This window comes from Coturnix japonica, chromosome 1 (assembly GCF_001577835.2).
Source record: "Coturnix japonica isolate 7356 chromosome 1, Coturnix japonica 2.1, whole genome shotgun sequence".
NCBI classification, from domain to species: domain Eukaryota; kingdom Metazoa; phylum Chordata; class Aves; order Galliformes; family Phasianidae; genus Coturnix; species Coturnix japonica.
In genome coordinates this window covers 75399475-75411560 of record NC_029516.1, presented here as the reverse complement: position 1 = coordinate 75411560, position 12086 = coordinate 75399475, and the positions used below count along the sequence as shown (strand labels likewise).

Here is a 12086-nt window from a genome sequence, read left to right as displayed (position 1 = left end):
TAGATCTACAGATCTTGAGTTTCAGTTCTTGTGGTTATATATAGGAGGATTTTTCTGGAGCTCTGCGGAGCAGTTTCAATCACACAGTATATACCTGTTATTTGGAATTAGCTGCTCACACAAGTCTCTTAAGAGCAATGAGCTAATTCATCTAGTCCAGAAGTTTAACCATAAACAATGTATCAGTTATTCCAAGAAAGATGAAACAGTGTGTCTCTTGGCTTCAGAATGGACTTTCATAACAGCAAACATTACATTTAGTCTGTAAAAAATTAGTACAGTGGCATGCAAGAAAAAAGAATATATTGTGACACTCCCCCTTGGGCAGGAAACTAGTGTTTTTGACCTGGATTTTGGTACAGGAAAGAAAGCAGGAAATCCACTCCAACAAATCACTTCTTCTTGAACTTTCCCACTCTTTGAAAGCCTGGAAGACAGATCCTAATTTGGCTCCTTAGCCTTGAGTGAATCCACAAATGCAGCAGCTATGCAATGAGCTTTGGATAATTACTGATGTTTTATTGAAGACAGTACCAAGCAATGGCAAATCTGAAGGCAGAGCTGAAAAAAGGGTGTAGAGGAAGTGGGAAAATAATATACAGACTTCTAATTGCAGGGAAGACTATAAATCCTGATCTGGAGTGTCAGTACATTTCTAAATGAAGTTGAACACAGCACATTTTGGGACCTGATTGAGAGTGAAAAGCTTTCCAGGGGACACACTCTAATTGCAAAGCTACATTTTCCTTCCTCTGACCTCTTCTATTAACACTATAAAGGTGATAAAACATTAGGAGGAAGAAAGTCTTTCCTGAGGTATTTTGTAACTTCTCTTACCTTCTTGCAGGTAGACTAAAGCAACTTCAGTGAAGCAGTTTTCTGTTCTGTAGTTTCTCTTTCCCTCCTTCATATGTCCAGGAGAATCGGTCCTGAATTTCTGCATTAAAAACAAGAAAGAAAGAAAGAAAGAAAAGAAAAAGAATAAAAGAAAAAGAAAAAGAGAAAGAGAAAAAGAGCAATTAGGTGGAACCTTCCAAGCAGACAAATTGCTGAGATCACAGATAGAGAAGGAAAGGTTATCAGCTTTCTCTTACAACCTTCACATCACCTCCTGTTTCAGCTCAATTCTCAAAGATTCTACTTCTCTCATACATCCAGAAAATAAAATCATTCCTCTTATATTGCCACATAAAACCTTTGAGATGACCTCTATTAAACAACAGTACTTGCTAAATTCTGCAAGTTCACAGCAGCACTTAGAACTCACAATCAAGACTTGGTGTAACAGAGTAAAAGGGATAAGATCTGCTCCTTTAACTTCACAAGCAACGCCAACTTGAAAGCAATTTTTTCTGCTTATCTTCCAATTCTCTGATAAGCAGCTGTACTAATTTAGTGCTCATAACAAAAGTGTCAAACAGAGCCAGTGAAAGCATTGTTCCTGTCTCAGTCTGAATCAGACCTGATCATGCTTCACTACCTTAGACCAGTTAGTATCTCCTTTACAGTTTCTCCTTTTCTTTTGTTATTATGTTACTTGAGCACAAATCCTCATAAATAAAACAAGACAGACAATCCCTACATACAGGCAGCAGGAATTTTTCAGAACTCTTTAAAGAACAAAGGAAGAGAACTTGCAATATTCTTTTCTTCATTGGAGATCCCCTTACATAAATATGTAGTTATGACTCTCTTCCCCTCCTGAGGTCACTGGAGTCATTTCAGCCTTCTCTAGAATCACACTGGCTTGCGTTAGTAGAAATGATGGCTACTCTGAATAGCATCGGTCTCACTGAAAATATAAAAACCAAGGAAGCATAAGACTCTCGCTACCACATTATGTACAGGTATGAAAAACATCTAAATGGATGATCCACTAAGTAATACAATATTAAATGTCATGTAAACTTTCAAAGCTCAATTTCAATTTCAATCAGTCATAGAGAAACCAAGATCTTGGAATTTCATCTAGACCACTAAAAAAGGTTCAAGTATATTTCTGCTGATTCAATTTTTAATTAAGCAAATGCAAGACCTATTTCCAAAGTTTCTTTTTGCCTTTGACCTAAACTCATGAGAACTATTTTTTTCCCTGTCTTCTGCATTTCCAGAAGTATCAGAAGAGTGTATAAATTCAATGGCACACACACAAGTTGAAATTCCCCAAGCTTCAAATCAACAGCACACACTGAAAGCACAGATAAAAATGTAAGCTACTTTTCTTAAGGTCTTATCACTGTAGTTGTTGAGCTTCTTACATGTGTGCAATATGTGCTACCCTTCTCAGTACTGTAGAGTGTGGTAAGACAAAATAATGTGGTGAGGAACATTAATTCAAATGCTGAAAAATAAACAACATTTTCTTTACTGGCCAGCACAGTTTGGTTGTACATACATAAACAGGGCTATAAATAATCATTCCTGCATCTTTCTCACTACTGCAAAAGGAAGGTATATGGAATTTGCTTGAAGTTTCAACCTCAAGCTGTTGTTACAGAAAAGAAGAACCTCACAAAGGAGGACCTCACAGACTGCTAAGGATGAGAGGACTCAGCAAACAGGGGGAGTATCACATTTACAGTGTCACTCCCCCTCACTTTCACCAGAAATCGCAGCGTAACCAAACTCCAGCAACCAGCCTGAGAAATCCTACTCAGTAAAGACATCATGCTTTCAAGGTTCAGCAGCAAGCAAATGCTGACCTGATAATATAGCAACAGCAATGGAAATTCTTGCTAGATGTGAGAAAAAAATATATATTCCCTGTGATGTCATTGCGGTGCTGGGGTAGGAGCCCAGGCACAACAAGAAACTTGCACACAAAAGCAGATGAACAGAAAGGCCCTGAGCAGCCTTATCCAGACAGGGAGCCACGAGCTCCTGGACTAGAGACATCTAGATGAAGTGGCCCTGCCCAGCCTGAAGTGAGGAATCACAGCTCTCCATGGATAAAGAATGGTGCAAAGAGCTGCTTGGTGCAGCTGAGCTAAGCAATCTTACCACAGCCCATGTAGTGTCCTCCCTCAGCCTCACATCTCTACTGCAAAGGACACTTCCTTCACTCCTGCTGCTTGTGGTTCAGGTCTCCTAGTTCATCCTGGGATCTTGAAAGGATCCTGTCCTCCACAGCTGGTAACAGAAAAGAGTCGAGCCCAGAGGTCTCTTTTCCTTCTTACTTGCAGAGCTTCAGCAGTTTCACAGCATCCTCTGCTGCCAAAGAACAGAATCAAATCAAGAACAGCCCAAGCCTTTGAGTGAATGTAGTCACTTTACACCCTTATTCAAACTACTTGACAAGGAAAAGAAGCAGATAATGAAGCCCCAGTCTGTGTTACGGACATCAAGGGTGGCAAGGGTGATCTCCTCTTAGATACTACTGCTGTAAAGCACTCCTTAAATAATAGTAGCTCACTGTTACCAGGAACTGTCATATGCCATTGTACAAATCTTGCAGGATTAGACTTCTGACACAGCTGATACTTTTCTCAGGATAATTCTGATGTGGGTCCTCAGTCAATAATATGCTTAATTTAAAAGCATTAGTAAATCTGCCTCTTGATTGGAAAGAAAACTCTCATAGCTCAGTTCAACACAGTACCCATGGCTGTCACTTACATGTTGGCTTGAGGAAAACTGTGGCTTTACTTGCTTGCTAAAGCCTTTGGTCACTGTGCCTGCCCTTCATTGTACTGTCTCACGGTTGACGTAGCTCATTTCAGAGCAGTTGAAAAAAAAGAGAAAATCAGTTTAATGGACACAGCACCAATACTGGCACAAACAAACAAACAAATCAAACTCAGAACTGTAAGTTGGTGCCTTTCCATATCTGGCTCTATGATAACCATACTTCTTATCACTCTTATTATGTGGGACACTCTGCAAGTAGCATCTCCTGTTTATTTCCGTGGAAACTACAGCAGATACAAGGAGCACAATAACAGTATTTGACTATTTCTTGGCTAAAAAACAGTATTTTCCAACACGGGCACTGCGATTAGCTGTGCATTTTCATCAGCAATGAACAGAAACGCCGCAGTTGTCATAATCTCCACAAGCTGGTCAGGCATTAACAAGACCAGCACTGAGGATGAAAAGCAGCTACACAACACACAGACGCATCTTCCCATGCCTGAACCTGCTCAAGCCTTTACTCACAGCACAGCTGCTCTGCAGCCTACCACAGGGAAATGTGCTACGTGAGAGAGGACAAGTCAGCTCCTGCCTTTGTACCACACAGACTGCGGCGCGTGATTACTATGTAGACATTGCGATTTGACCCTCTCAGACTTTGAATCATGGTTGGAAAAGACTTTCTGACCACCTATTTCAGCTGTCGGCCTATCTCCACCATGCCCACTAAGCATGTCTCTCAGTGCCATATCTACACGGCTCTTGAACACCTCCAGGGACGAGCCCACCACCTCTCTATGCAGTGCTCTATCACTCTTCCTGGAAACAACCTGAAACCTCTTGAAGGAATCACCTCTCATCCTATAAAAACCCCTTCAAATTGGAACAAGCCACAAGATATGAGTAGAAACAAGAAAACCGCAGCGCATTGGGGAGGCTCTTCTTCCAAAGGGCTCCATCTGCTCCGCCCCGGCCCTGCCCTCTCTGCTGGGATCCCGCCCCACAGCGCTGCTGGGTGTCCGTCATGGCGGCCGCCTCTCAGCTGCTCCGCGGTGCCTCCCGCGCCCCGCCCGCCCTGTCCGCCGCGTCCCGCCGCTGGTTGGGCTCTGCTCCGCCTGGGGTCCCCGCGGTCCGAGGCGGCCGACGCTGGGCGCTGGCGGGGGCTCTGGGCGGGTTGGGGTTGGGGCTGGGGCTGTGGCGGCAGCGGGCCTCCATGGCGGCGGCTGAGGAGGAAGAAGAGGAGGAGATGAGACGGAGGTTCATGGCACCGCCGGTCAGCGGGCTGAGGGAGCTGCGGAGGCGGCGGCGGGAGCTGGGGAGCCGCATGGAGCTGCTCATCATGGAGACGCAGGCCGAGGTGTGCCGCGCACTGGCGGCGCTGGATCCAGGCGCATCCTTCGCCGTGGACACCTGGGAGAGGAAGGAAGGTGAGGTGGACGGGGGTGGCGGGGCGCGGGGTGAGCCTGGCCCTCGGTGACACGGTGCGGTGTTGGCAGGTGGAGGAGGGATCAGCTGCGTGCTGCAGGACGGAGAGGTCTTCGAGAAAGCGGGAGTGAATGTGTCCGTGGTGTTCGGGCAGCTGTCCGAGGAGGCGGCACGGCAGATGAGGAGCAGGGGGAAGGCCCTGAAAGCCAGCAAGGACGGTAAGGGGGCTGCGAATGGGGAGGGAGGGAAGGAGGGGGCTCAGGGGAGGTTCAGGTTGGATGTTAGGACAAATGTCTTCTCAGTAAGAGTGGTGAGTCATTGGCACAGGCTGCCAGGGGGGTGGTGGAGTCACCATCCCTGCAGGTGTTCAAGATGTGGCACTGAGGGATGTGGTTAGTGGGCATGGGTTGAAAGTTGGACTAGGTGATCTCTGAGACGTCTTTTCCTATGTTAGTGATACTATAATTATTCCCTTTTTTGCATTTTTAGGACAAATGCAGGAATAAGGCCTTTAAAGAGGCACTTAAAAATATCTGGACAAGAAGCAGAGTAATAATGGTTGTGAAATTCTCTTGTAGCTGAATGACAGCTTGAAAACTAAGGATAGATAGCAATGTTCCTTAAAGGGCAATAAATGAAGGTATTTGGAAAACTATAGATTTTCTTTTTGTGCACCTTTCTACCTAGGAAAACTGCCCTTCTGTGCCATGGGTGTAAGCTCCGTGATCCATCCAAAGAATCCTCACGTTCCAACCATGCACTTCAACTACAGATACTTTGAAATTGAGGAAGCCGACGGTAAGAACTATAAGGCAGTGTAGCACACTTGACGAGCACCACACTGTATGAAGGAATTGTGAACGCATGGCTAGGCTAAGAAGATAACAACCAGTGGAGTTCTCTTCCCAGCTGTGCCAAGAAGCTGCAGAGTAGCCCCACTTTCTAGAGTTTAATAGAATAAAGGTTCATGAAGGACTGATGAGCATTCTGATCAGGGTACATACAGCCTTGGTCTCCAAAGTTGGGAGGATGTGCTGTCAGGAACACGGCTCTCTACTTGCCTTAGGTCCTTCTTCCCTGAGTTTGTGAAACTTGCTGCTGTTGATGCAGGCTTCTGGGCTTGGTGGTCTAGAATGGGGAGCTCATTTGTGTGTTGTGATTGCACCTACACCCATCATTCAGATTGGAAGCTTTAGAGAGGCTTTGAATTATGTTGCCAGAGCATTTGGGATGATTTCTAACCAGTTACTTCCCCTTGGGTTTAATAATGTTTCCTTTCTTTGATATGCAATAATGTTTCCGCATTACTGAAGTATCCAAGAAGTTGCAGTTTTCTTGTCTTATATAACCAGCAGAGGTAACGGTGACATTAGCATTGGGCAGCCCTTGTATAATAGGCTTGTTACTCTATCAAATGCTGTAGAGCGTCCAACAAGTGGTTTTCGCTGCCTTGAAATTAGTTCCATATTTCCCTGGTTATTTCATTGCCTTGACCTCAGATTTTTCATGGCTTGTTAAGGCTATCACTGCATAATGGTTTTATTTTGTACCATACAATAGTTTTCTTGGTGAACCACCAGCAGCATATTTCTGTTTGGAAGGTGGGCTTTTTGGTTTGTGCTTGTTCCCTTTTAATGCTGTTGCTTGCCTCTCTCCTATAGGAACTAAACAGTGGTGGTTTGGTGGTGGAACAGACCTCACTCCGACTTACTTGAATGAAGAAGATGCTGTACATTTCCACAAGACTCTGAAAGAAGTTTGTGACAAGCACGATCTGAAGCTGTATCCCAAGTATAAGAAATGGTATGTGAGAGAGATACTCCGACTCCAAAACTTTGTGAGAACAGAAAGCAGCATTAGAAATTGCCAATTAAGTGTATTCTAGGAACAGCAGGTTCTCTTCTGCCTTCTGGGAAGCATCAGTAGACCCTAATGAAAGTCAGCAGATACACACTCTGGGACAAAGTGTAGTCTGAAGCAGTCTCTTATTTACAGAAGCTTGAGTGAGCTGACAGCTGGGATCCTACATCTGTAAATTGGATACAAAAATAAGCTGACTCTACAAGATTTTGTAAGCCACAGACCTCATTAGGCATCTTAACTGTTCTTTTTACCCTCTGCTGTCAAACTAGGATGAGATTTTTGCCTTTGTGGGCTTTGGACTTGCACTTATCCTGCTTACACTGAACTGCATTCAGCGTGTCTTTCATTATTATTTATTTATATGCAATGCAGGGAAAGGAGCTTCTCCTTAATGTAGAGGCCTTGTGATTTTGATGAAGCTGTAGTTTTGTTCCCAGTGACACATTCACTTAGTGTTCAACAGCGTATTCTCTAAAGATGTGAACTCTGAATGTTCTTCTTGAGCTGAGAGATGTAGTTGGTGGGATCCTTCCCTCCTGCTCAGTGTGGGGGCTTGCTGCTCTGTCTCTGATAATCCTATCTGCTGCAAGCTATGCTAACCAGAAAGGACCGTTAGCCTTTTGTCATCTACCAGGTCTTGCCTGAGGACTGGAGATAACGTGGGTGTTGTAGCTTGGGTGTGAACCACTTAGTCCAGGAGAACACCTTTACATTTTAAGATTACAGTCTGTCTGATGAATTTTTTACGTGCTGGTTCAGAATGCCTACCCTAATGGTCATGCTGTTTGCAGGACAAGGAGGCAAGCAATGCCGGCAGCTGGAGATAGAGAGATGGAGGTCTGTTCTTAGTCTGAGGGCAGCTCAAAGGAAGACATTTGTCCATTGTGTCCAGTGGACAAAAGCAGTTTTCCCGATCCCAGCATGAGCATTTGTTGTAAGCAGCAGCTGTGTAGGGCGTTCTCATTGCTGGAGGACTGTGAATCTCCTCTGTGCTTCTACTAATTTGTATTGCCTTTTTTCATCTTTTCTCAACCAGAAAAGGTCTAGTTACGTTTATCACATTACCTTCCTGATCCAGCTTTAAAACTTTGGTCAGGTTGTGGTTTTGACTCAGCCTTTTTTCCAAACTCTGCTATAAAACAAAAAAGCTGATCATCTCAGTGAATGAAAAAAAATAGGTTATCTGTCTTCCTGTCTCTCCTTCTATCGTTGTGCCACTTTAATGCTCGTTAACAGTGACTATGGATGGACACATGTATGGTGTGCTAGTCCTAAAGGAAGACAGGATTTCCTTCTTGTTGGGTTCTGCTTCCCTTCCATTTCTGCCCTAGGTGAAGACTTGCAGGACATGTTTGCCTAAGCAAACAACTGCAAGTTGGGCATGGATACAGTGAGTCAGCTGACATAGTAATTGCATACCTACGTGCTCCCAGTAAATACAGACTAGATTAATTTGCTCCTCATTGTAAGATAAGCTGCACATATTCTTTCATAAACTTGACGGTGAGCTGTGAATGGCCAGTGCTAGAATGACTCCATCTTCCAAACTTAAACTGTTATAAAGTCTTTTTCCAAGGAAGGCTGCCTCACTCTTTTTTCCCCCTCCTTCTCTGTAAGTGACAGTGGCTTTTTTATCCAGTCTTGAGTTGCTGATTTATTTTTAGTTTTAGTTTTGATGCAGAAAATCAATTTTTTTCCCACAATAATAGCAAAAAGAATAGAAAGATTGTTTCTAAGTTCATAGATTTATTTCACATTTCTCTGAAAGCTGTACAAATAGCCTGGAATCTGTATATATTTCAGGGAATGAAATCTAGAAAGATCTCCTAGGTTGAGCTTTTGAAATCAGGTATCCCTGCTCCTTGTAGGTAGAGAAGGTGGATTAGGTGAATATTAGATTACTACATGTGAAAACATTTGCCACTGTTATAAGTGCAGTGGCCACAGCTTTGCGATGCCCATTGAATCAGAGCTTTCAGTGCATGGGGCTGTACAGTACTGCTCGTAACAGTCAGTGAAACAGTGAGGCACCTGGCACTGTAAGAACTGGCTTCTCATCAATATTTCATTAGTGCTGTCCTGTGCCGGGTAGCAGTTAAGGGAGTATTTTTTGTGGGTCTTATTAATAACTGCCTGCTTGCCCATCTAGGTGTGATGACTACTTCTATATCAAACACCGTGATGAACGAAGAGGGATTGGAGGTATATTCTTTGATGACGTGGACTCTCCTTCCAAGGAGGAAGCATTCCAGTTTGTACAGAGCTGTGCCAAAGCTGTTGTGCCTTCTTACGTTCCCATTGTGAAGAAGCACTGCCATGACTCCTATACACCAGAGGAGAAACTGTGGCAGCAGCTTCGGAGAGGACGGTGAGTATCAAGGTGCAAAAGAATACATAGGAGGTGGATGAGAGTGGATAGAATAAGGTGAGCTAGTTCTTCATGGTCACGGGGCTCATGTCCTCAAGTGCGTTTGATATCCTGTCACGGTGTGGGGTTAAGTTTGCTCAAACACTTCAGAGTTGCAACATCTCTGTGTACAGAACAATTTTCTGTATTCAATGCTGGCTTGCTGGGCAGGATGCAGAAAAGGTACTAGCACACCCTCATCCTGTTCCTCTCACTCTCCTGTGTTGCAACAGCATAAGCAACCCATACAAAATGCCACTGTTTCTCAGATTCCTTTAAAAAAAAAGAAAAAGAGAAGCAGCTGCATTTTGTAACAAGCAAAGGGGTGCATGTGTGTACGGTGCCCTGAATTCCACCTTCTGCAGACCAGTGATATGCCCTGTCTCGTGAGGAGCATAAGGGTAATGGAGTCGTGCTTACTATTCAGTAATGAAGCTAAACCCCAGCAGGGCACTGAATTACTGTACCCAAGGGTGCTTTCAGTTTCTTCCATACTTAACTCTGATATTTTTCTCTCACTGAAATGAGTACACCATGAACCCTTTGCAAAGGAACAAAGATACAGAGGGCTTCTGTTTTTCTGTGGTGGCAAAAAGTCACTGGAACTTTAAAGACTTCAGAGGATGTGTATTACAATAAAGGACTATTAATCCTGCAAAAGCTTAAGTTCCATACTGACACTCAGTATGGTTGAAAATCTGTTTTTGTTTGTTCTGCTGTCTGAAGAAAGCACAATCAACTTCTGCTAATAAACATGTTTTTCTGCTGTATCTTTGCTCCCTGTAGGTACGTGGAGTTCAACTTGGTTTATGACAGAGGCACAAAGTTTGGCCTGCTAACACCAGGATCGAGAATTGAAAGCATTCTTATGTCTCTTCCATTGACTGCAAGGTAAGGGAATAGTTGTATGGAGTTACAGGTAGCCACTGTTTTTACCAGCATGCTTTATAGGATTAAATCAATGATCTGTTTCGGTGTCTAGTTTCTTTTAACACTGGTTGGTTCATGCCTGATACAAGAAGTGGCCAAATATATGCAGGTCTTTTCCGCTATGCTCACTCATTCACCAGTAACATATGATTTAGATGCTTTCCTTAATGCCTGCTTAGTGCCTCTTGATAGATATCCCCTGCTTCCTATTTGAGTGAACATCTGGCAGTCTTGACAAGCCTGTGGCAAGGAGCTTTACAGTTTAACTCTATGTTGTTTGAGAAGGTGCCTCTCTGTTTTCTACTTGCAGCTTTGTTTGACTCCTCAGGTTTTCTTCTCATTTGTTTTCACTGTAGCAGCTCTTATTTCATAGACTCCTAATGTTAATTGCCTACTTTCCAAGCAATAAGTGCCCCTCTTTTATGTCTTTGTACATTAGCTGCTCCACACTTTTCATCACACTTGCCACTTTTCTCTAGGCAGTTTTCTTTGTCCTTTCTGAGCTGAGGATGAGGATCAGACAACAGAAGCTGTATATCTGAGATGCAGGTGTGCTGCTGACTTGTACAGTGGCAGAAGGATGCTTTTGGTCATTATTATTAACCTTAATATGCTGCTTGCTGGTTTTGAGTTGGCTTTTTCATAGAACTGTTATGCCACAGTCTTATCTGGGCAGTTAACTCAGCCTCTCAATGTTGTATTTTCTCTCTGTGCACTAATTTAGAACAATACCAAATTGCACCTAGCAATGTTCAGTTATTCAGTGTTCAGCCTGTAGATTTGCATCCTTAGGAGAGGCAACTGCAGGCAGTATGGCAGTCTCAATGTGTCTCCCCTTTCTTTGCAGGTGGGAATACATGAACACACCTCCAGAGAGCTCAAAGGAAGCTAAAATGCTAGAGGTTCTCCGCAATCCCAAAGACTGGGTGCACTGACGTGGATGGTGAAGGTGGATTGCTTATACTGAGCCATTAGAGAAGAGGAGGAAAGCCTGCAAGCCAGCTCCTCTGAACTGCTGCTGCACGGCGTCTTACTAGAGCTATTTATACTCCTACCTGGTGCCTTAATGATGATGCTGTAGACTTGTTGTAACTTGCAAATATGTGACCTCTTTCTTTTTAAGAGCGATCGGCTGATGTTGTCGTCCCTTGTTGATGTTGCCTTGTGAAGGACTGGTGATACCCTCCCAGGGCTCGTGTGCATGCTTATCAAATTCAACTGATTTGTGTGTGGTTGGAAATGTTAAAACTACTGTGAAGCGTTTCCCCAGTGGAATTAAAGCACTATCTGTGCCTGCACGGCACTGCTTACTTGAGAATAATGTTGAGATGTTCTAGAAATGCTTTTTTTTAAAGAATAAAGTGAATATTTGGTATGATTTTTAAATCTTTATAGCTGTTTAAATGACCCTTTGAAAAAGACAGGTAAAACCATGTTTCAGCCAGAGGAGGGGAGCAGTGGAAACCAGGACCCACAACTTCTTGTGCTTGCTGGCTTCAATAGTTGGCTGTATGCTTTAAAGTGAAGCTCTTAAGTGCTGCCCTCCCTAGTTCTGTCTCATCTGTCATCACCCACACCAACAGCAGCTCTGTCCATTCCTTGTCAGGAAGGGCTGGGTGGGTCAGGAAGCTGCTGGGTGTGGCCCTGGGTTTCCTGCACAGACCTGGCTGCTCTGATTGCTCTTTCTGCCTGCACTGTGAACCTGGACTGAGTGCATCCTCAGTCACTTGTAGCTCAAGTGGGGGGAAGTGTTAGTCTGCCTAAGGTGAGGAAGGCTCCACGTGGATCAGGATGGGCTGCACAGAGGTGCTGAGGGCAGTTTTAAGTGCCT

At 43.9% G+C, this 12086-nt stretch overlaps 2 protein-coding genes across 5 annotated transcripts in view; one reads left to right on the top strand and one right to left on the bottom strand.

The window, feature by feature from the left end:
- ST3GAL6 (ST3 beta-galactoside alpha-2,3-sialyltransferase 6) overlaps nucleotides 1-3884 on the bottom strand; it is a 68271-nt gene extending 64387 nt beyond the window's left edge. The window contains exons 1-4 of one of the 4 annotated variants that reach the window (XM_032447681.1): nucleotides 3616-3884; nucleotides 3001-3210; nucleotides 1671-1792; nucleotides 838-937 (exon numbers count right to left, since the gene is read on the bottom strand). The gene's annotated coding sequence lies outside the window, so the exon portion shown is untranslated. The remainder of the gene's footprint in view (nucleotides 1-837; nucleotides 938-1670; nucleotides 1793-3000; nucleotides 3211-3615) is intronic. The other 3 variants (XM_032447682.1, XM_032447700.1, XM_015876620.2) reach the window with 3 other exon arrangements.
- Nucleotides 3885-4637: 753 nt separating this feature from the next.
- Nucleotides 4638-11641, top strand: CPOX (coproporphyrinogen oxidase). The gene is made up of 7 exons (XM_015876576.2): nucleotides 4638-5057; nucleotides 5127-5273; nucleotides 5743-5853; nucleotides 6717-6858; nucleotides 9068-9286; nucleotides 10112-10216; nucleotides 11103-11641. The coding sequence occupies exons 1-7, from the start codon at nucleotides 4655-4657 to the stop codon at nucleotides 11188-11190; spliced, it is 1215 nt and encodes a 404-aa protein (XP_015732062.1). The 5' UTR covers nucleotides 4638-4654; the 3' UTR covers nucleotides 11191-11641.
- Nucleotides 11642-12086: the final 445 nt, after the last annotated feature.